Here is a 24,090-nt window from a genome sequence, read left to right as displayed (position 1 = left end):
GGAGGATGGGAAAGGCAGCGGAGCACAACAGACACTAGGATGGCAATTTGTAAATCAATGGATGTGTAACTGATGTGATTCTGCAATCTGTGTATGGGGTGAAGGTGGGAGTTCATAACCCACTTGAATCAAAGTGTCGAATATGATATGTCAAGAAATTTGTATTGTTTTGAACAACCCACAATAAAAAATTAAAAAAAAAAAACAGAGACATGAGGTGGGAGGGAAAGGGAGAGAAAAGGGAAATTGCATGGAAATGGAAGGAGACCCTCATTGCTCATTGTTATACAAAATTACATATAAGAGGTTGTGAGGGGAATGGGGAAAAAAACAAGGAGAGAAATGAATTACAGTAGATGGGGTAGAGAGAGAAGATGGGAGGGGAGGGGGGATAGTAGAGGATAGGAAAGGTAGCAGAATACAACAGTTACTAATAGGGCATTATGTAAAAATGTGGATGTGTAACCCATGTGATTCTGCAATCTGTATTTGGGGTAGAAATGGGAGTTCATAACCCACTTGAATCTAATGTATGAAATATGATATGTCAAGAACTTTGTAATGTTTTGAACAACCAATAAAAATAAATAAATTTTAAATAGAAACACACACACACAAAAAAGATTGAATAGGAACTTCCAACTGCCAAAGGAAAGGGGTATAACTATTACAAGAAATACAGGAAGAATGTTTATCTGTATTTGCAATATCACAAAGACTAGCTTTGTAAACCATACTCTAGTCTATGATTACACATGGAATTAGGAATCTCGTGTCCAACACAAGTGACACCATTCTAGCACCAGGACTTACTACTACAAACTGGTAAAAAAAATTCTTTCTACCAAGACCCATAAAGAATAGAACACAAAAGGTGAGCCCCAGAGTGGTACTGTAGCCTCATGAAAACCCAAACAGAGTATAAATAGAAAGAAGTTGAGCAAAAAAAGAAAAGGAAGGAATGGGAGGGAGGAGAGAGACAAGTTGACTGTGTTCAGTTTCTCAAGGTACAATCATTTGTCCAGGAAGGCAGTGAATGGAAATTGTAAAATAAAGGGTAAGCCATATTTAGAGCAATAAATTTTATGAAATGTTAATTGGGTTTACTCTCAGAACTCCCCTTTTCATTATTATGTTTAATACCAAACACTAAAAAATTAATCAGGAAATTCCATCTGGCCAACAATTCCAATTTATGAAATTCCTTTTGCTTCAGAAGATTAAAAGCAATCCCTTGGAGTGAACTGAACATTCCAAGACAGCCCTAAACAGCCCGAACAAAGACTCTAGAGTGTCATTTTCTTTTATATTGTAACATCTTTGAGTCACTTGCAATCTATAAATAAACTTGCATTTTACAGAAATTCCTCTACAAAAAGCAGCACCATGCTGGAATTCAACACATGAGACTATTTTTAAAAGTGTTTTGATTTTTAAAAAATTAATTATAGGCCCTAAATAACATAGGAGTTATAACTTGGCTGACTACAAGTTTTATGTTGCTTAACAACTCTTTAAAACAATTCTGCTACATCCATGTTTTAAGTTTGAGTTAATATTAATTTAAGATTTTCTGGATTATGGAGGAAATGGAATCAGTAATATTCTGAAATCAATGTAATACTTAAATCTATATATATTGTTGTTGTTGCTGTTTTTAGATCCCTTGGGTCTCCCAAGGTATAAGAAATTACCTAATAAGATGAAATATTGATAATAAAGTCTTTCTTTTAAAAGCTCAAGAAGAGAAAAGCAAGGAAATTTGTGGCAATGTTTACTTTACCAGAAAGGCACATTCCAATGCAGATCTATGAAACAGTAACATTATGATTAATGAAACTGGACCTAAATATATTTGTCCTACTGGACTTATTAGTTGATATATATATTTAATTATATATGTATATATATTTTTAAGTTGTTGATAAACCTTTATTTATTTATTTGTTTGTTTATTTATTTATTTATTTTATATGTGGTGCTGAGAATCGAACCCAGTGCCTCACACATGCCGGGCAAGTGCTCTACCACTAAGCTACAACCCCAGCCCCTTATTAGTTGATTTTTAAATCAAAGGATAACAGGAGAATTATCCCTAGATGTAGATCAGACTTACATGCGACCATATACTTGGCAAGAATTATGGTCTTTATCTTACATAAAAAGACACAGATAATATGATTTAGAAATTGTAGTATTTGGGAATTTTAGGCCTCTGCAAGTAACTGTTAACTGCCCTTTCAAGAGTATGTGGTTTGAAACAACAGGAAGAAAGCAAATTACTCAAGGAAGAAATCTATTTCTGCCTCTATCATAATTGACAAGGATTAAGTGTCGAGGCCCACTCAGGTTTTTTCTCTAGAAAAAATATCTCCAGGTGGTTTTCTCCTAGGAATTCCTTTGGAGTAGAGCAGACATAAGCTATAGTAATCAGAGACAGAACAAGACCTCAGATACATGACTCTTGTAACAAAAACTAATTGATTTTCTGTAATTTGGCCTGTCTTGCCACATTATATTTCAGACAGAGTGAAAATTACAACTTCTAAGCCTGCTGGTTTTTGACAATTGGAAATAAATCACAATATTTTTGAAAGAAGAAAGAGTAAACAAAACATTTGATTCAATGATGCCATAGAAATCCAACAAAAACATACACTCCATTTTATTTTTCAATTCTGTGGACAACATCTATTAACTTACACAGTCAGAGAGACACCGTTCATTTGATCTACTGCACAATAGACACAATGCGAAGGGATATTATCACTTTGAAGCAAGTGACATCTTATATCTCTGTTGGATAAAGAGAACACAAGAGCAAAAGGCTAAGCCTAGCAGAAGTTTCTAGAAAGAATTTAAAAGGAATATAGACCAAAAGCAAAATATCCATGGTCTTCCTTGAGGAAGTGAAGTACTATTGAGTAACCACGATTGCTATACTGGTGGTTGTTACAAGCAATCAGATCCTCTTGTGGTTCCCAAGGACCTTCAACTCCTAAAATGGTAGTCAGCCTATAGAACTAAGCAAGATAAATATTTTCTTCCTAAATTCAATATTCTTCATTTTGACATCTGCTAAGGATTTTAATCTGAAAGACTGTAAGATGTCAAAGTGACTCTCATAAATTGTGAGACATTTCTTGAGATCGTGTGAGTTCCATTGGTAAGTAGAATACAATGAATTTATTTAAAAGTTATGTAAATTTTTCAAACTCAAAGCCTCTGAATCACTGAAAAATGTTTCCCAAAGATGCCATACCAACATACTACAGCAGTACATAATAAAGACAACGGCTTTAGAGAATGAACACAAATAGAATATTAGACTAGGTGGGCCCTTGTTTACTGGAAGTCTTTTATATAGGCTTACTTTCTTTTGCCTTTTGAAAAACACAGTATCCAATCCCATTCTTAATACTATTTCTTTTTCATTTTTATGATATGTGAGAGGAGTTAAAACTACCTTTCTTAGAGCAAAGCTGATCAAAGTATGCCATCAACACCAACTTGAAATCACTGTTGGGCCATCATCCAATTTTACTTTTGAATTAGAATATAGTCAGATTCCAAAGAGACATGAATAATGTCTGTGCTGGTCTTTCCTTTCCTAATTAGTATTCATGAACTGCTGGAATTTTTCTCCCTTCCCCTCTCTCTGTCTTTGCATTTATCTCAGTAGTTGTATCATTTGATTGCTGCTTGATTGTAATTCAATCTGGCGCCTCTTCATGGAGCACTACATTTCCTCTCGATAGTTATACATTAAACTGTGGTGACCCCAAAGGCTCCACCACTGACAAGATTTCAGCCTTTCTTGCTTTGTGCAGTTCATTTATTCTTGGTTCAAGGGCAGCCTAGACAGACACCGACAGACACTGATTACCTGGCAGGGTTGTAAGATAAGGTTTTCTGCTCTCTTTTGTACCATCCTGATGAACTCTGGTATAGTCCCCTCTGTTATCAAGTAGGAGTTCATGCATAGGGAGAAAGGTCTCATCAAAGTCCATGTGTCCTAGTGGGATAGTTCTTTAAAGTCATACTGTTACTCAACTCTTTACACTTAAAATCAGGAGAACTGTCTGATATACAAAAACTTCATCTGCTTTTAAATCTAAAAACTCCTGAGTAGTATTTATGCATGGTCCTGAGTTTAAATAATGCTTAAAAGCACGCAGGAGTGTGTGTGTGTGTGTGTGTGTGTGTGTGTGTGTACATGCGCTCAAAAACTCTCAAACTTTGAAAGCCAAATACTTGATTCAAAAAACACAAAAGGGAGAGCATCTTAACACAGCAAGGATTTGATCACATGCAGCCTCTAAAAACAGTGTCATGTGTTCTACCACCCATTACTTGCAACTCAAAAGTATCTTCCTGCAAGGAAACGGTGAGTCAAGGGGATGTGTGCAGGTGGAGCTTTTTCTTACACATAACTCCTGTTTGCTCCCAGGGATGAGTCAGATTGTTAGAACAGACAACTGCCGGGAAAACAGCAAACCACCCCCTGAGAGCAGTTAGAAGAAGGAAGACCAGAGAGAGATTATAGTTCACCAGACAGGCCTGAGAGCAGCAATGTACTGGAATCATCTTTCCTGGATGGCACTTCATCTCTACCAAAGCATTGGACAGGGTGTTCTATTTCCTTGCATTGGAAAGGAAGAAAGAGTTATAGATTTCTTTGCCTCCAAGCAATCTTCTAGAGAAAGCAATTGTTCCCTCCACATCCGTATTTTATCAGAATCAAGACTTTAATGGAAAAATAAAAGGAAATGAATCGTGTTCTCCCAATTGCTCGGCAGGCATGTATTCCCAGTCTTTCTTTTCTCCCCAATGATACTTAACTGGAACTTAAAATGTGGGTAATTCTAAGAAGTAACTTGGTGTTTTCAGAATGCTTTTTCAAATACAGGACCTACTTTAGTTTCTTCCTACATGAAAATGATCCTGTCAATTTTTGTCATATGTCCATCATTTTAAGTGAATTGTTGTTTTATTTTTAGAGAGAATTTATACTGGCCTAACTATCATCCCTTCCTACCACATGGCATGGAATTTCAACAGTAGGCTGCTTTGTATAGCCAAGGAACAGATAGAAACTAACAAATAACAGAGAAATCAAATTCACCATTGAATTGAGAAATACGAAGATAACCATCCACACTCAGCTCTGTTAGATCGCCAAGAGCCTTTATTCATTCTTCTGCTAAAAGTTTTTAAATTGTTGCCTTCAGTTCCACAGGACACAGGTAGTTAATTGAAGAATAGATTAATTCACACAATTTTAAGACTCTTAAAAATACATACAAATATATTTTGAGATACATTGCCATGACAGTGGGAACTATTTTCTTAATTTCATCTGAAATTGTAATTTTCCCATGAAAATTGTTTGCTTTATTTTAAAAAGTATAAACTTAGAACCACTAATATGTGTATTTCCTTTACATTGTGTGCACACTAATGAAGAACTTAAAAATCCTGGAATGCAATGATATCTTCATATTATTTACCCCATTGAGAAGTAGAGAAAGGATGAGAAAGGGATGATTACAATTAAACACAACTTAGATTTGAAGAATCTAAGATATAGATAGCTGGAGATTATGAGTCAAATAGAGAGGTGGGCCAGTCCATTCCAACTCTGACATTCAAAGACTCTCTGAAGAATATTAAACAAAATCAAGGATGTTATTTTATACATGCTTCCAAACTATTGCCATTTATAAATAACAACTCAAAATTCTGCTGTGGCTACATCTTTAAAAAATTTGTTCTAAATCTATTTGTGCTATTTCAATTATGTGGATAAAATAAGAGCAGAGAAACCCTTCCTGGAAAACATTTTTTTTTCTTCTAGAAATTCTGTCCTGCTACCTCCTGAGCTCCTTGAAAATGAAAATCTCTGTCTTCCAGATGACAGCCACCTTGTCAGTAGAACCAAAATAGCTCTCTCAGCTAGAGAGCTGTCTGTCAGTAAGAGTTCTGACAGATATCAGATTTGGCATGCAGGAGAAGGGCAAGAACGGCCCCATGGAAGGAGATTTGAGGGGAGAACCTGACTAGCTGAGGGGCAAGGCATTTGAAAAACAGTCACCTCCTAGATACCACATCAAGCACAGAGAAACCATCAGGCATTTTTGGAAGTAACACAAAATCTTGGGAGAACAGAGAGTCAGAAAGATGGGTGACAAGTTCCTATTTCCACCATTAGCTCTTGTAGGACTTTGAAAGGGCCATGGTTGGATAAAACATGCACCAGACTGGAAGGTTCCATTTGTGAAAGGAACTGACTATGTTTACATGCATAGGATTTTCTCTCCCTCTAGTGGTGGGGTGGGGGGCCTTTGAAGGGACAGCCTGTCACTACTGCAATACTGCTTCATGAGATGAATTTCCATTACACTGCCTTCTTCCCATAAAAGCTAGGACTGTCTTTAGGTGTGCTCTATCCTTTATGGTAGTTTTCGAAACACCCCCAACACTACTCCATGTAAAGGAGTAAACTATCTTCTAAGTATGCTGATTAGTGGTAAGGGTAGTGGTAAGAAGGCAAAAACCTCATACTTTCTTTGACTAGAGGTGCAGGATCCCTTTCTCCTCCCTTTCATGCTGTACTCCTGATCCCTAATTTTTCTGGGCCAGAAAAACCTGAGGAGTTAAGACAAAAGAGAAAGCAAACTCATCCACAGTAAAGGTGGAAAATATGGAAACTCAGAGGAGAGGGAGAGACACTAATAAAAAGCATCTAAAGTATAGATCTGAACCTGATATAAAGGGCAATAACTAGAAGTAGTTTAGTCATTTGAAAATACTTCTGGTGTAGCAATTTAGATCAGCTAATAGTGAATGAAAAAGTATAAAAAACAGAAAAAGTAAATTATGACCATTTTAAAGAGAGTAATTAAAATTTCCTACTTCCACATACCATAATGCCATAATTGTACAAAAGTATTAATGGAAACAGATCATAAATTGCAGTTGTCTAATCAACAGGTTGTTGATTAATAATGGAAAACTTACCACTTTGAAGTATGCACAACATGCAGCTTTTTCTTATGCTCTATACTCACAGCTAGGCATCAATGATGCCTACTTAACTTCTCTTGGATGTCTCCAAGGCAACCAAACTCCTATGTTTTCACTGCAAACCTGTTCCTTTTCTAGCTTCCTTATCTCAGCTGTTAACTACATTAGCCATCCAGTTATGCAAGCTAGAAATGCAGGGGTTACTCTAACCAGGCTAGTTTTCCACTGTCATATCTAAACCCTCCCTTAATGTTACCTTCTATTTCAAATAGATCAATTGGTCTTTGCTTCCATCACCACCTTAATTTATCTTCTCTCCTAAACTACTCCTCCAAACAGCATCCACTCTGTCCTTTGTCAAAAGCATTTTCCACACTACTTCATTCAACAAATACTTTTGAGAGGCCTACTTTGGACTCTGGAAGCACCATGGTGAATAAAAGGATTTGTGGGAAACAAGATAAACATCAAATAATTATAAACTCTATGTGAACAATTAAAATTGGATGATAAACTAAGAGAATGGATACTGTGTTCAAATATAAGGGATTAAAGCAGAAAAGTGAAAGAATTCGGCCGGGATGATGGTATCTGCTATCCAGCCTTCCAAGAATATAAAGAGATTGTTTCAGATGCTGGCCTAGAACAAAAAAATGAGAAAAAGTTAAAATGCACATTAAGGTTCAATCTGTCTCCAACCACCTTCTGCTTAAATACAGCACCTTCTTTTTTGTATGTTCCTATCCCTAGAATGTAAACACCATTAAGAGCCCAAACTTGTCTTGCTCTTTGCTATACCATTATGTTTAATAACTGTGCATGCAAGTTCTTTTAATGCACAAATCTGTATGCGAAGTGGGAGAGCCGACAGATAAGGCAGATAAGTGGGTTTGGAGTTCAGGAAGTTTCCCTGATGTCAAGGTCATTGGCTGGGCTCACAAGGTTAACTGGCTATGAAACCAAGGCCAGGTTTCCCAGCTTTGGCTCTCTGGCACCAAGCTCTCACACTCACACTCACACACGAGTGCACAGCGCAAACCTCTTCAATTCCCCGCTAGGAGGAGTCACACCTCCCGACCCTGACACCCTCTCACCCTCTCCTCTATTTCTCTTTCCTTCCCCTCCCCGCCAGAGTTCCGGCAGCTTCGAGTCGCAATGATCGCCGGGAATAGTAGTCTTGCGGCCCAAGCCTATAGAGTCTCAGTATTTTTCAGAACTACGCTTCCCAGGGAGCCCTGCGGCAGAGGACGCTGAGTCACCTGACCCGGACTCTGGAGGTGCCATGGCGGCGCCCGTGCTTCGCTGGGGCTGTCCTGGCACACGTTGGGTTTTAGCGGGGGTTGGCGGCGGTATTCGCCATCGAAGAGGGGCTTCGATTGGGTCCACGCCCAATCCGACAAGGGAACAGAGTACAGTGGCTCAGAAGCCCCTCCACACGGCCCAGAAGCCGAGGAAAGGGTATACCATTTTCATACTGTTACTGCCCGCCTAAGTGTGAAGTGGAACTGAGGCGCCAGGGAGATGATGGCCACTACAGCCCAGTTTTAGAGGTTTCGAGGGGCGGGAGGGTGGAGCCCTAGGGCCTGAGAACACAAAATGAGCCCTCTGTGAGTCTCGCCCTCATATACTGTCTTAATGTAGGCGTTATTTGGGAAACTTGGTGTGATGTAGCAAGTGTTTTGAGCCGAAGGTTGCACAGACAGAAGAGCAAATTCGATAGCTGTGAGGTTGGCCACACTAGAAGGGGAATCATTTAGCTGACATATCTTTAGCGCTACTATGGGCTAACAATGTTCTGAATGTGGAAAGGGAGTTTTTATCTTACAAGCTATCTGGGGTATTGGTGGCTTAATGTCATTAATCAAAAATACGTAATCAGAAAACATCAGCGATATGTGGAGGTGTTTTATGTTAAACACGTGTGTCTAGACTTAGGAGAACGTAGCCAACTAAGAGCGTCCCCTTTTTGTTATGTAAGAATTTTGCTTATTTTGGTAGATATTTCCTGAGCAGCTGTTTAAGCTTTGCCGCATAAGATTTAAATAGTTTCTTTTTAAATACAGAAACATAAGGTATGTTTCTAATATTTTGGGTTTTTTCTTTGACATTAGCATTATTTTTGTTTTTGAGTCAGAGAAACAGAGGGAAAATGTCCAAAAGCATTTGATTTCTATTCTTTTCGTAAATTAGATTGACTCCCTGTAAATGGAAAGTATATTTTTGTCTCGCATAATGAAATTACAAAAATGCTTTGAATGATGCCTAAGAGAATTTAAGAGTTCCTGATGAATTCTTAGTTTAATTCCTTTCACAAGATGTTTCCAAACTTTAAAAAGAAGGAACTTCTTGTATTGAAATGATTGAAACAAAACCCAATACATGTGAACAAAAATCAAAATAATATAGAAGATGTCTTGGGGAAAAGAGCAGGATAGGAACGTACATAAATTTGATATGGATAAGCACACTTATAATTATCAGGAGAGAGCTGTGTACCAACCCAACAGAATAGGGATGGCTAGATAAGAGAGATTATTTTAGCACTTCACTTCTTAAATTTGATAGCAGTCAAGCATAAACAAACAAAGCAACCTGAGATTAAATCTCAGAAATTTGGAGTGCTTTGGGAGCCATTGTGGCCCTTGCCTGTAATCCCATTGACTTGGGAAACTGAGACAGGAGGATTGCACAAGTTCAAGGCCAGCCTCAGCAATTTAGCAAGACCCTGTCTCAAAATAAAAAGGGCTGGGGATGTAGCTCAAGGGTGAAGTGTCCCCTGGCTTTAATCCCCAGTACACTCTCTTCCCAAAGTGCCACATCTGATGGTTAGTTTTCCTTTGTGAAATTTTTCAGGAGTATCATTTAGTGGTGATCTGTTATATCTGTGACACTGGTTGTTGTACCTGTAAGCCATTGTGATAAAATCAATTTAAAATATGACTGAGAGTTTCCTTTTTTAACCTATTTTTTTTTTTGTAGTCAAATCCTTCCATTTGTGTTAATTCTAGATAATATTTGAAAGACCAGCTTTCTTCCATTTACTCAGTGGTTCACTGATAGGCACCGTTAATTTAGACATTGCTGCCCGGCAGTTGTCACCTGATACCATTTCTAAATTATATTAAGATGCCAGATTATTTTGTTCTTTGTAGCCTTCCCGTTTATGCAATGAATCTCCTAATTCCACATTGCAAACAAATTTATTTTGCCCATCTCATTTGAGGTGTTTAATATGAATTGCTTTTGATTTAGTCACCAATGAAATTTATACATTTTAAAATGTAAGGATATAAAATTTTAATAAGTTAAAAAGGAAATTCACATTTGGGTTTTAGGCTTATAGAAATGTATTCGTGCTGACAGATGTAACTACTTCTTAACCATGATCTCTTTCTTATCAGTGAACACAAATGGGCAGCTGTTGTAGGATTGGAAATTCATGCCCAGATTTCCTCCAACTCTAAGCTCTTCTCTGGATCTCAAGTGTGTTTTGCAGCACCTCCAAATTCTTTGGTTTCTTTTTTTGATGCATCTCTGCCTGGAACTTTGCCGGTAAGGTTTTTATGTAATTCTATTTTCATTAGAAAGTGTTTAAACTGAACATAGATAAAGATTTCTTTGTTTTAATATATTGATACAACTCAGGAAATAGTTGTTTAGGGGATTATGGATAAAGGGAAATGGGCTAAATGTTTTCTAAAGACCCATGTCTGTAATTCTGTTTCTAAGTGAACTTTCATATTCAAATTCACTTGTTTCACAAACATTTTAGAATGCCTACTAAATACCAGACATTGAGCTGGCTCAAAAAGATGAGCAAAGCTCTCTGCCTTTGAGAAACCCAAAGACTAGTGGGGGTGACATGTCTTAGAAACAAATAGACTACTCTTGTGAAGGTAACATATAGAGGATAGTTTTGGAATCCAGGAAAAACTACAGTTAGAAATTGTAGGGGTATATTTGTTAAGGAGGGGTTCCTGGAAGAGGCGGTGTCTTAGCTCTTTGAAAAGCCAAATAGCAGTTAGGCAGTTAAATGGAGGAGGGGAGGAACCTAGTCAAAGGAAGCACATATATCATATGATATCACTGTGTAAGATCAATAATGATTGTGGTTATTGAAAATTAAGAAGAGATCAACAATGGAGAAAAGAATCAACCACAATATGCAGTGGGTTAATTACTGATTTTGCTACCATTTTTACCTTAACCCAAGGAATGACTAAGCCTAGCATACTATCAGCAAGGTTTTTAGCATATGTTTTCATATAATTGGCTGAATTATGAAGAAAAGGATAGAAGGAACAGTGTAAACGTCTTGAGCTTATATTCTGATGGAGATGGGGCCAGCAAGGGTCATCATGAGTGAATTTCATACTCTCAAACATTTAAATACAAGGGAATGCTGGCTGAACTGCATTGGCAGGCTTGCAGGGGTAAAAGTCTGTTTTTCTCGAAGTCACTGCCCAGACTGGAAAGTTCTTGGCAGTGCCTCCCATGTGCCTGCTTTACCAAGGGCTTTCATTGTCTTAGGACAGCATCTCCATCTCAGACTTTTGTCATACTTGGGTTTTTTGTCATGGAGGACTTTCATTCCTGCAGCCTTATCCAGGGCTAGCTTTGACTTGCTGTTGGGTTTCCTTAGAGGAAAATAGATGTGGTGCTCTCTCTTTTTTGTCTTTCTGTCTCTCTCTGGCTTAAAGTGTCCAGCTATGTACAGAGATCTTGGTTTGTTTGAGAAAAGACAGTTTTTCAGTAATACGAGCATTTTGTGTGTGTGTGTTTGGGGGGTAGGGCGGAAAAATAAAACAAATCTAGATTAAAAAAATCTAAATAGGTAAATATCTATTTAGACAAGTTAAATGGAAGGCAGTTTATATAACACCGAGCCAGGCTCGGTGGTACACACCTGTAATCTCAGTGACTTGGAGGCTGAGACAGGGGATTGCAAGTTCAAGGCCAGGCTCAGAAACTTAGCAAGGCCCTAAGCAGATTATTGATATCCTGTCTCAAAATAAAGATGGAGATGTGGCTCAGTGATAAAGCACCCCTGGATGAAATCCCCAGTAACCCCCCACCCCCAGCAGAAAAAAGCAAGATGAGACACAAGCTCTGAGTTCCTTCTAGATTTTTCCATCTGGGAGTATGATATGCAGCAGGGTACTTCTTACAGTTCACATTTAGAAATAGATCCATTTGCAGATAGGCACATTTTGTGTAAACAGACAACAACCTAAAATGTTTAAGCTTCTGTTGTGCCTAAATGTAGTGAGGTTTAATTAAGGACAGTTAGAAATAACCATCAGGCCAATATGTGTTGAAATATATCTTGTCATGCTCTAAAAAAGAAGGGGCTTGACCAGTGATTAGTTAAACAGCGAAGGTGTTGGGGACATTGACCATTGAGAATTAGGTTTACATTAATTAAATTGTAGGCAGAAGCTACAGTTTTGCAAGAGCTAGGATTTGTTCTTCTTCAGAGCCAACAGCACTCATTTGAGTGGCCCAAAGTGATGATTCTCTTAACAGAGCTGATCTGCCTCTTTTTCAAGAATGTTTCTGTCTTTAAAATACCTATTTTAGTACATGAGTAAAATTATATCAAAACTCCTAGAATAAGACATTGTCACTGAAAACATTTCAAAACCCCAAGATTTGCCTATAAATAGATTTAAAATGTGCTAGAACATTTAGACAGGTGTCCTTCTCTAAACCCTATGATATAACGATGTGCTGATATCCTGACTCTATATCTGGTAACTGCTTTTAACAAACTCAGAAGCTGAGAGTATGTTTCTCAGGATTAGAATAGATCATTATGTTATTGTTTAGATCAGTTAAGCCAAAAAGTATGTGAAATTCATGATGACGCTTGAAACTCTCTGCTCGAGTCTGCACTGTGCCTTTCTCTCCTGAAGTGACTTGTTGACTGCTCCTTCACGTGGCTGTGTTCCTCCACCCAGCCCTGACATGTTGGCTTCCTGTGCACCATTCCTGGGCTCTCGCTTTCTCAAGTCCCCTTGAGGAATCTTTCATTACCTTCTCTTCTGGGTAACAGATCTGTATTTCTAATGTCCTACAGTATATTTCCATCAAAATGATTCACCATCAGCTTAAATTCAGCACTTAAAATATTGAACTCATTAGTTTTTAAATACATTTATTTATTTATTTTTATGTGGTGCTGAGGATCAAACCCAGTGCCTCACTTGTGCTAGGCAAGCTCTCTACCACTGAGCCACAACCCCAGTCCAAGCCCATTATTATTTTTTTTTTATTTTTTTTTTATTGGTTGTTCAAAGCATTACAAAGCTCATGACATATCATCTTCCATACATTTGATTCAAGTGGGTTATGAACTCCCATTTTTTTACCCCAAATACAAGTTGCAGAATCACATCAGTTACACATCTACATTCTTACATAATACCATATTAATGACTGTTGTATTCTGCTACCTTTCCTATCCCCTACTATCCCCCCTCCCCTTCCCTCAAGCCCATTATTTTTGCTTCCCAGCCTCCTGACAAAAGAATAAATCAACAAGTGGGTGGCGGGGGTAGGATATGTTTAGAAATGGATGTTCAGCGGAAAAATGTCTGTGTATATGTGTTATACACACATGTATATCAAAGAAGGGAAAAAGTCATTGGAAAGAGGATGTTTATTCAGTTGATGGTTTTGGACAAATGGGTTAGGTATTTATTTATTTTGGGGGGAATACGAGGGATTGAATCCAGGGTGCTTAACCACTGTGCCACATCCCCAGCCCTTTTTTTATTTTGAGACAGGGTCTTGCTAAGTTGCTTAGGGCCTCACTAAGTTGCTGAGGCTGGCTTTGAACTTGCCATCCTCCTGCCTCAGCCTCCTAAGCCACTGGGATTACAGGTTTGTGCCACCATGCCTGGTCTAGTTAGGTATTTAGAGAAAAATGTTTATAGCTCATCTCATACATCAAAACAAAATTCAAATATTTATTTATAAATTAAATGTAAAATTAAAATAAATATTCATTTGTCCTTGGGATGGGGAGAAACTTTGTAAGCATAAAAGAGGAGAAACTCATAGGGCAAAATGATGGAGTTTGTCTACTTCATTCATCCAATAAATATTTATTGACCCACTCATTCATTTAAGGATCCACCCCAGGAAATTAATAAAACAAAATGTGGGCAAAGACTTCTTTGCAAAGTTGTCTATAGCAAGGCGATTTATAATAGTTTAAAATTGGAAACAACCAAAATTTCCCAGTGGTGTGGGAATGGTTGAGTGAATTATCATTTGTCTGTACAGTGAAATAATATCATGTTTATGAAGAATTTTTAGTGGCAGGAAAATGCTAACAGTAAAAATCTCATTAAGATAAATAAAATTTGCATGTAGGTTACTTAATCTTCTTTTGCCTCAGTTTCTCACTTTTGAAATGAGGATAATATATTTGACCCAATTGGGTTTTTATGAGAATTAAATGAATCAATGCCTTTAAAACATTCAGTCACTGGGTGCAGTAGGTAGTGCACGCCTGTAATCCCAGTGGCTAGGGAGCCTGAGGCAGGAGGAGCTCAAGTTTAAAGCCAGCCTCAACAATGGCCAGGTGCTAAGCAACTCAGTGAGACCCTGTCTCTAAATAAAATACAAAATAGGGCTGGGGATATGGCTCAGTGGTTGAGTGCCCCTGAGTTCAATCCCCCATACCAAAAAAAAAAAAAATTAGTCACTCTGCATGGAAGGTGCACAGTAAATCTTAATCAGTATATTGCGTAATGACTTTGATGGCTTTCATCTTTCAAAGACTCTTTGTAATGTTGCACATGACAGCAGAAATAAACACTACACATGACAGCTGGTTACTTAACATGGATTTCTTTAGTTCAGTGATCTAGCCCACAAAATTAACTTGGCTCTCCCATTATCTCAGATATAGAAAATTAAATGTGTAGTGAAAAATAGTATATTGGATAAAATTGTTTCTGAGTTAATAGTACTTCATTTGCAAAAGAGAAGGTTGGTAGGATTTTTTTTTTAATTCATCATCATATAGAATTTTGGTTTTGTACAAAAAGTAGTGACCAGTTGGTTTCCAGATACACTAAAGAGAAGACAGAAAAATGCAGCCAAAAGAATTTAGGTTAGAGTGTAGTCTTTTTCTATAGATCATATTTGGTCTGTGTGTGGTTTATTTTTGCACTGCTGGCCTTTGAAAGAGATGCCTACGATTACAGAAGGCCAAAGTGGCTAGAAGAATAGTAGTCCTTTAAGATAGCTCAAGTTCATTCAGTGAGTGTTTATTGAGTGCCTCTATCTTTTTGTTGTTGTTGTTGTTGTTGATGGACCTTTATTTTATTCATTTATGTGTATGTGGTGCTGAGAATTGAACCCAGTGCCTCACACATGTGAGGCAAGCACTCTACCAATGAGCCATGATCTCAGCCCCAGAGTATGTCTCTTGATTTCATAAAAAATGAGATTATTTAGATTATGTTAACATACATCTTTCTGTTGACATTTATTCTTCCTCTCTGTTGGTGTCTTCATTCCTTCATGTACCTGACATTTATTGTAAACTTACCGAGTGCTGGCCATTGTTGTAGTTCTAGTAACAGAGCTTTGAAGGAGGCAGCAGACAGAAGTGGGTCTTGCTCTCATGGGGCATGGATAAGTAAGCAGGCAGTTGTATCTGTTTATAAAAGTCTCAGTAATGGAAAAATAGTGTGCTTGAGGAGCACAGAGGATGGTGGAGTGCAGCCAAAGATAGAAAGAGTTTGTGAGATTGCCCAAGTAAAAAGTGAATGGAATGTACAAGGGCCAGAAGAAACCAGGATGTGACTTACTCTGGGAACTGAAACATGTTCCACCTGTCACAGGGACAGCAAAAGAAACTGGTATCGGATAGTGAGCCCTGCAAATTCCAGGGCCTGCCTAGTCCTCTCCTCTGCCTTTTTTTTTTTCTCCTCCTCCTCCTATTTTTTTTTTTTCTTTTTGTACCACAAATTGAACCCAGAGGAGCTTAACCACCGAGCCACATATTCTGCACCTTTTTTCGTATTTTATTTAGAGACGGGGTCTTACTGAGTTGCTTAAGGCCTTGCCAAGTTGCTGAGGCTGGCTTTGCACTCACACTCCTCCTGCCTTAGCCCCCAAGTTTCTGGGGTTACACATATGCACCACCACACCCCTGTCTTTATTAAGAAGATTAAGTGACCTGGGATGTTCATCTTTTCTCTTCCCTTCCTTCCCCAGGTAAGAATCTGAAAAAAAACATCTTTGGAGATTTCATATGTCCTAAAGGAGAGGATCTCATGTAGTGGCATTTGGGGGTCCCTGAGCTGCCTTGTCTTAGAGTGAAGGTTACCAGTCAACAAGTCCTGAAGATATACATAGAACTTTTTTTTTTTTTTTTAAGGGGGAGAGAGAGAGAGAGAGAGAGAGAAAGAGAGAGAGTTTTTTATATTTATTTTTTAGTTTTCAGTGGACACAACATCTTTATTTTTTATTTTTATGTGGTGCTGAGGATCGAACCCAGCACCCTGTGCATGCCAGGCAAGTGCACTACCGCTTGAGCCACATCCCCAGCCCATACATAGAACTTTTGATCAGCATTTTAGTACTTCACTTTCCAATATAAGTTGATAGCCAGAAGCACCAGACATTTGAAGAAATTGTCCAATATGAGGGACAGAGTTTAAAACAGAATAAAAATGAGCTTTTTGAAATTAATATTATGGTATCTCTTCCTGTTTCCCCACAAAGAATCCTCAGAAGAATTATTAGATAACGTCAAGAAAACCTTCCCAGAAGTAAAACATGTGCAATGACCTGGACAATGGAAGAAAAAATAAGAAAATTAGAGAATCAATCCAGGAAGTTCAATATCTGATTAATAGGAGTTCCAGAAAGGGAGGAAACAGCTGTGAGGAAACTATCAAGCAAATAACACAGATTAATTTCCCAGAATTGAAGGACATGAACCTCCAAATTGAAAGGGCCTGCCAGCTCCCCAGCACAAGGAGTAAAAATAGTCTCACGTGCGGGCACGTCATGAAATTTCTGAACATTGGGGATAAAGATAGGATCCTGAAGCTTACAGAGAAGAAAATAAAGTCAGGTCACATTGCAAAGGACTGGGATCAGAGAGACATTATGGAATAGGGTCTTAAAAATTTAGTGGTGGAGGGGGGAATCATCTAACCTAGAATTCTGAACCCCACACTGTTGATAAGTATGATAGTAGAGTGACATTTTCAAGCAGGCAGCCTCTCAAAAAATTCACGTTCCACTCTCCAGGAACCAACTGGAGTCATAGAGACATTCCAGGTTGCAGGTTTGCAGCAGCAAACCTGTTGCATATTGGGAGAGAAGGAGGGACAGCTGCAGAATAAAGGACTCAGAAAAAAATGGAGAAGTGGAATAGTGGGTGTCTGATGTTTATTTGGAGAAGAGATTTTACTTGTAATCTGCACTCTCCGAGGAGATAAACTGTAGCTACATAAAAAATGAAGCAAATGGAAGAAAAATAAAAGATATATCACCTCCAGGAGAAACAAAACATTCAAGAAAGAAAATTAATCATAATACACTTAACAGCTCAGTGGAGAAACATAATGAGGTAGTAATTATAGAAGCACCAAGTACTTAGCAAAAACTGTTGGGCTAAGGATGTGGCTCTTGGTAGAGTGCTTGCCTAGCATGCATAAGGCCCTGGGTTTGATGCCCAGCACCATGCAAAACAAACAAAAAAACTGTTAAATATTAGGAAATAAAATAACTAAATTTTTATCTACTATAATTGGAAGTCACATTCTAAATTGGTAAAGCAAGAAAAAGAACAGCACATGAGTGTATGTTTCAGAGACGTTTTTAGCCATTGAAAGGAGAACCCTCTCCTTACTCCATTTTAGACCCTAAGTTTTTTGTTTGTTTGTTTGTTTGTTTTTGGAGGAGGGGTAAGAAGTGGGGCTGTTATTGTTTGTTTTTAATTAGGTACTGAGTGAAAAACTTAAAACACCTAAGAGACTATTAATCACAGAGGGTTCTTTCTAATAAAGTTTCTTTTTATTTTATATATAACATTAAATAATAATCAGATGTTACCTGTATTGGTTTCTGAGGCTTCTGCTGGTGGAATTTTCTTCTTTTGTGTTCTCAAAATCCACACACTAAAGATCACCCTCCTCCCCATATCCTAACAAACAACTCACCCTTACTCTGATTTTAGGAGGAATAGACTCATCCATATTTTAGATTCATCCATACTGAAGCTCATGCATGTGATGGGGATCTCTCCTCTGCTGGGTCTGAAAAAACCCACCATCCTAGCTACCTGACTTTCAACTTCATGTTGGCAAGTTTATCGTGGGGGAGGGGGTGAGCACTTAGAGATGGGCATGTTTTATTTTTGAACAGAAATGTAATAAAGTAGTAAGTGTGGGTAAATCCTTATGATAGAGTAAGTACAAAATAATGCAAAATGTCTCATTATTATTTTCTCACTTTGTAACTTAGTATCAGTTATCTCTTGGAAATGGAATGGGCCAAGTCTTATAGCCCCATGTTCTAAAAACAAGTATACTGTGTCATTGTGACAGTTTATCAAGTCTGACTTTTTGCCAGATTAAGGAAGGATTGTCACATGGCAAATAGCCAAGCAGCCTCAGCCTTCACCAGCAGGTGATGGATTTTCCAAAGGTCTCCTGGCACAGCATATTATTTAAAAATAGGAAGATAAATACCAGACGAGACTGCTCAAAGATCTGAAGGAGGTAGCTGCCAGGAACAGGACTGGATGTAGGTAGGGGTGATGTGGGGGCATTGCTGCTTTTCCTTATCCATTAATTTAAAATACATGCCTATAATATTTTGTTTAAAAATTAGAGGTTAAGCTTCCTGAGAAAGATGTCTCTAGAGCACAGGGAGGAAGACTACTGTCCCACTGTGACCTTGAGGGAAGAAGTGTCTCCCATGGCTCAAGTAAGCTCTTAGGTTTGGTCATGGATCGTTGAAGAAGCTTCAGTCTGACTTTTTCCTTTTCTAGAAAACAGTTTTTTAGATCTCACTCTCCTTTCTGGTGCTCTTTCCTCCTGGTGCTGGTACCTCTTGCATTCTGGGTCTGTAGGTGATGGAATCTGGGTTTTTGTACACCCCCAGCTCTTTCTGCTTCTCCTTCCCTCTTGAATGATAGTATAGAATTCTAAGCTGACATTTATTTCCCCTCAGCACTTCGAAGACGTTCCCCTCATTGCGCTCAGGCATCTATTCCTGCTGATGAGAAGTCTGCATCCCTTGTAGGTATTTTGTTTTTCTCTGATAGCATGAGCCAGGATGTTTCCAGGGGTGGGGCAGTTTTTTGTATTTATTCTACTCTGGGCTCAGTGTGATTTTTAACTTAAGGATTAGGCTCTGGATGATGGCAGCATCTATGGGGTGAATTCCTGATGTCCTCTGCCAAGGCATGTGAGACTTTATTGAACAAACCAGTTTCTATGTTAATTTCTGGACCTTGACTGTCGTACAGCTTAGGTTGTGCCAGTCCAGTCCCACACCCAGCCAGGTTCAGGGGCTGTGTTTTCTTAAGACTCTTTCACCCATGACCTAAGGTGGGTGGCCTCTCAAATACCAGCTCTTCAGTTGGTGGCAGAAGGTTTTCAGAGTGAACCAGGATTTTTTGGCTCACATCTTTCTGCTGAGAGCCCTTCTAGCTCCCTGCCCACATGAATTCACAGCCTTGACTTCTGCTTCGAAGGATTTTAGATTGCTGACAACCATCGTCTCTTCAGCCTGGTCAACAATAATGATTTATTTTACTAACATTTACTGAGTGCTAACTATGTAGCAGGTTATTTTAACCTCATAGAGTTGCTATGAGGCTCTAACTGTGGTTATCACAATTGGTAGGTAGAGAAGCCAGAATTCAGACCCAGTAGTCTGGCTTCAGGGTTCATGGTCTTGATCCCTTTGCTGTCCTGTCTCTCTGTGGTCGCCCCTGGGCATCCCATGGCTTTAAACTCTCAACACTCTTGTGGCCCCAGAGGATTTGCTTTGCTTTGAGCTTGTCTGTGTGTGTGTGTGCGCGCAAGTATCAGTTTATATGTATGAAAATGTCTCTGTGTTTAAATGTGATGCTTTTTCTCATCCCCTGCCTCCACCCCTGTCTGCACCAGGTCTGCTTCTGCCTAGCCTGCTGTCCTGACTACTGTATAAACACATCTTCCCCAGTCTGATTAGTGACCCTTCTTCTAAATGGGTTTTAGGAACACGTTTATTTTATCTTCTTATTTTACCTTAGTTTTAGAATTTTATGGAATTCCATCATAAATTTGCAGACTGAAAAGGTCAGTCAGCCCATTTTACTCCTTATAGGCAGGATTACAGCTAAACTAAGGGTGGCATTCTTTTTTTATTAGCAAGGATTCAGCCTCACTCATTATTTTGACTTAGTAAAACCTCTTACTGTGGCACAGAATCTTCCTTAACTTATTAGCTAATTATTTGTCTACAGAACTATAGACAGGATCCTAGGTTATTTGCTTAGAGTTGTTTATTTCCTCTTTATCATGTCTTTCCAGTTTCTCTCCTTGAAATACGTATATGGATGTGAAATGGAAAGAAAATTAGGAAAAAAATATATGTATTGGCTAAAATGTCACAGGATTTACAAGTCTTTTTGTTCCATAATTGGCCAAATAATGCTGCCAGTAATGGTGAGATTTCAGTAAGGCATCGAGTTTGTTGGAAATGTGTGCAAACCTCTGTGCTCTGTCTTACATGGGTGTGCTCGCGCACACGCACACGCTCCTTCTTTGTAATTTGAAATACTGGTTTTAGTCCCTAAGCAGCAGAAAGGGGAGGGAGGGGAAGAGCATTCCAGTTGCTTGCTGGTAAGAATGCTCCGTTGGCCCAATAGATACCTTCTGATAATCAGGCTACACCACAATTAGATTAATTAGAAACCAGTGACTCTCATGTTTTGCTTGTCTGAAAGCTCTTATCTGTACATAACACAGAACCTCCTAGCAACCATGAATGCCTCTTGTTTCCAGAAGTGGGGGAAAGACATTTAAAGCTGTTTTTCACACATGTATGCAAGAACAGTCTCCTCTCCTCTCAGAATCAGACTGTCTAAAAAGCGTTTGGGGCTTTTCATACCAAAGATGTTTAGAATCTGGTCCTTGCAGTTATGGAATGAAAACTGGGATGTTATTTAGCACATTTTGCAAAACTTTCTTTTACTCATAAAAGTATACATATTATTAGCAAGAAGGAGGAGGATGAAGAAGGGGAATAAATAATGCCTGTCCCCTGGGCACTAGCAGTACAGATACCAGGCCTTATGTTGGGGATTTATTCTCGAATCCAAGCATGCAGGTTGCACCAGAAGGGGTCTTGCCTCCCTCAAGAAATCAGGGTGTACTGGGCATGGTGGCGCATGCCTGTAATCCCAGCAGCTCAGGAGTATCATGAGTTCAAAGGCAGCCCAACAACGGTGAGGCACTAAGCAACTCAGTGAGACCGTGTCACTAAATAAAATTCAAAATAGGGCTGGGGATGTCTCTAAATAAAATTCAAAATAGGGCTGGGGATGTGGCTCAGTAGTTGAGTGTCCCTGAGTTCAGTCCCTGGTACCCCACCCCTCAACAAAAAAGAAAGAAAGAAATCGGGATGCGGATGTGAGAATAAAGCTCTTTTATAACGTGTTTTGTGATTATTTTTAAAATTTCTTCTGATAGAAGAATTGTTTTATTTTAAAATTTCTTCTGATAAAGCCAGCTAAATCTGCAGTATTCTTACTCTCTGAACATAAGCAGATATTAGTAATAACTTTTGTTTGGGAGGCCCTAACAGGTTTAAAAATACTTGAGTAGTCTACGGGGCATCTGGCTGAAATGTTTTCCTGACCCTTAATTCTAAATGTAATTATAAAGTGGTTTTTAACATAAAATGTGGAAACGAAACAGAGACTCAAGAAAACATCAGGGGAAAAGTGTTTAAATGCATACATTTATAATCAGATCTGTACTTAATTCTCTGTCCATTCACACTTAAATGATGTTTAGTTATTTGACTAAGAAGACAAAATGTGACAGTTTTCTATTAAATTTTTTTTTCCATTTCAATGATTTGCTTTAATGTAATCTGCAGAACCTATAATTACATTGTGTTCTCAGACGTTCTTCTTGCCAGTCACTCTCCCAAGTCACTTTTATAGTTTCCTCCATTCCTTTGAAGAGTGTGCCTTTCCAATGATGAAGTGTTCTGCCTTGTGCTGTATCTTTTGTCCCAATAAGAGGCGTGTCTATGAGCTCATACCCACAAGTGTGGAAGAGTTCCCTTTCAGCTCTTCAACTCTTCAGTGGTCCAAACTTGCCTTATCATATTATTAACTGGTCATCTCAAATGAACTCAGATGACTCATGACCATGATGGACTTCAGCACTCACCTCCCTCTAGTGGGGAAGAATTTGACTCTCCACTGCCATGGACCTTTTCCCACCTGTCAGTGGATTCTTGAAAGGCTCCTGTTTCATAACAATTTTCATTTCCCCTGTCTCTATGCCAGTTGTACATGCAGCATTCCCAGTATGCAACATGACTCTGTTAATAACGGTACCTCTACTTTCTATCAATATATGTTTCATACAGTTGACTGATCATCCTTTTATATATGTTGTTCAGGAGGAGTTCTATGTTTGTGGTTTTGAAAAGTAGTTTATCGACTCCTTGGGCCACTTGACAGTACCTTGCTTAGAACGTACATAACACACTTGATAAGTACCTCTCTGAATCCTGCTATGTATTAAACATACACATACACAAGGAGTCCATGTGAATGAATTTTCCAAGCATCTAAAACCCTTTTGATATTTTTTAACCTCTTTATAGGTCTCTTTCTAAATGCATTATATGCTTTCCTGCTTTTAAATAGGGTATATTGAAGCTAAGGCAACCTTTCTTGATTGCTCAAGGTTATCAGCAACATCAGTTATTGCTCAGTGTTGTAATATAATGGTGCCTTGAAGGGCTATTGAAGTGTGTAAAGCCATCTGATTCTACAGTAAATGGCTAGGATGGCCCATTCTTTTTAGCTTTCATAGTACAATGTTTTTCCTTGGATTTACAAGCCACTACCTCTAACCATTTTTTTTAAAGCTACTGTCTGTATATTTGGTTCTAGAAATCCATTCTTGCTCATTTCTCAATTATTATTTCTGACCTGCTCTAGCCCAGAAAGCTAGATCATCACATTTGTTAATGTAAATAGGAGTAAGGCTCTGCACAGAGACATGCCTTACAGAATAAAGTACATAGATAGTGTGAAAGCTGTTTGGCTTCTTGAGGCTATAAACCAAGGAGACTAGATTAGGAAGAGAGCCTAAGTCATTCAGTTCACTCCTTTTAATTTACAGAAGGAAGAACTGCTGTTGTGACTTGCCCATGGTCACACAGTTTAATGTCCTTAATGAAATATCAGTTCAAATCAAATTTGAACTGATATTTCTCACTCCTAGTTTAATGAACAGCTCCAAATTTGTGTTCCCATTGTAGTTGGAGCTTCAAGAAGCATAATTTATATAATTTATATACATGGCTGTTATTTTGCAGGTATGCATGAGTATATATCTTAAAACATGAATGCTGTTAAGAGATAGTTATGTAATATGTTTGTAGATATATGCCCATATATTCATATGCAAACAGATACATTGACCACACATCATTGATGCTGACTGTATGCTCCAGGTATTATGATTAGTTATGAGTTAGTAAATTTGACCTCTCTTCTAAACCTGAAGAGAGAAAAGTAGAGTGCTCAGTCATTAGAAATGGGTAAAAGGAGATCTCACCTAATTAGTCACAAATTCAGTGCCCAATGTGCTGGATTTCTCCCAACTCACCATTAGGAGAGCAACCCTGACTTTAGACAGCTCATAGCTAAATAGATCTCCATGCAGACAGTGGTCATTCTAATGGAGACTTCTTTTGGAATGTTTTTCTGTGCTTTATTCTGGGTAATTTTCTCTATAACTTCTTCCAGTTCACTAATTCCCTCTTTTTTTCTGTCTGTTCTTCTCT

At 38.4% G+C, this 24,090-nt stretch overlaps 1 protein-coding gene across 2 annotated transcripts in view; it reads left to right on the top strand.

The window, feature by feature from the left end:
• Nucleotides 1–8,264: 8,264 nt before the first annotated feature.
• Gatb (glutamyl-tRNA amidotransferase subunit B) overlaps nt 8,265–24,090 on the top strand; it is a 78,752-nt gene continuing 62,926 nt past the window's right edge. Inside the window, exons 1-2 of one of the 2 annotated variants that reach the window (XM_048813518.1) lie at nt 8,265–8,484; nt 10,428–10,578. In XM_048813518.1, the coding sequence (XP_048669475.1) occupies nt 8,309–8,484; nt 10,428–10,578 (327 nt within the window). In that variant the 5' untranslated portion in view covers nt 8,265–8,308. The remainder of the gene's footprint in view (nt 8,485–10,427; nt 10,579–24,090) is intronic. The other variant, XM_015484475.2, reaches the window with a different exon arrangement.

The sequence above is a fragment of the Marmota marmota genome, unplaced genomic scaffold, assembly GCF_001458135.2.
Source record: "Marmota marmota marmota unplaced genomic scaffold, marMar, whole genome shotgun sequence".
NCBI lineage: Eukaryota > Metazoa > Chordata > Mammalia > Rodentia > Sciuridae > Marmota > Marmota marmota.
This window is presented reverse-complemented; position numbering and strand designations above follow the sequence as displayed.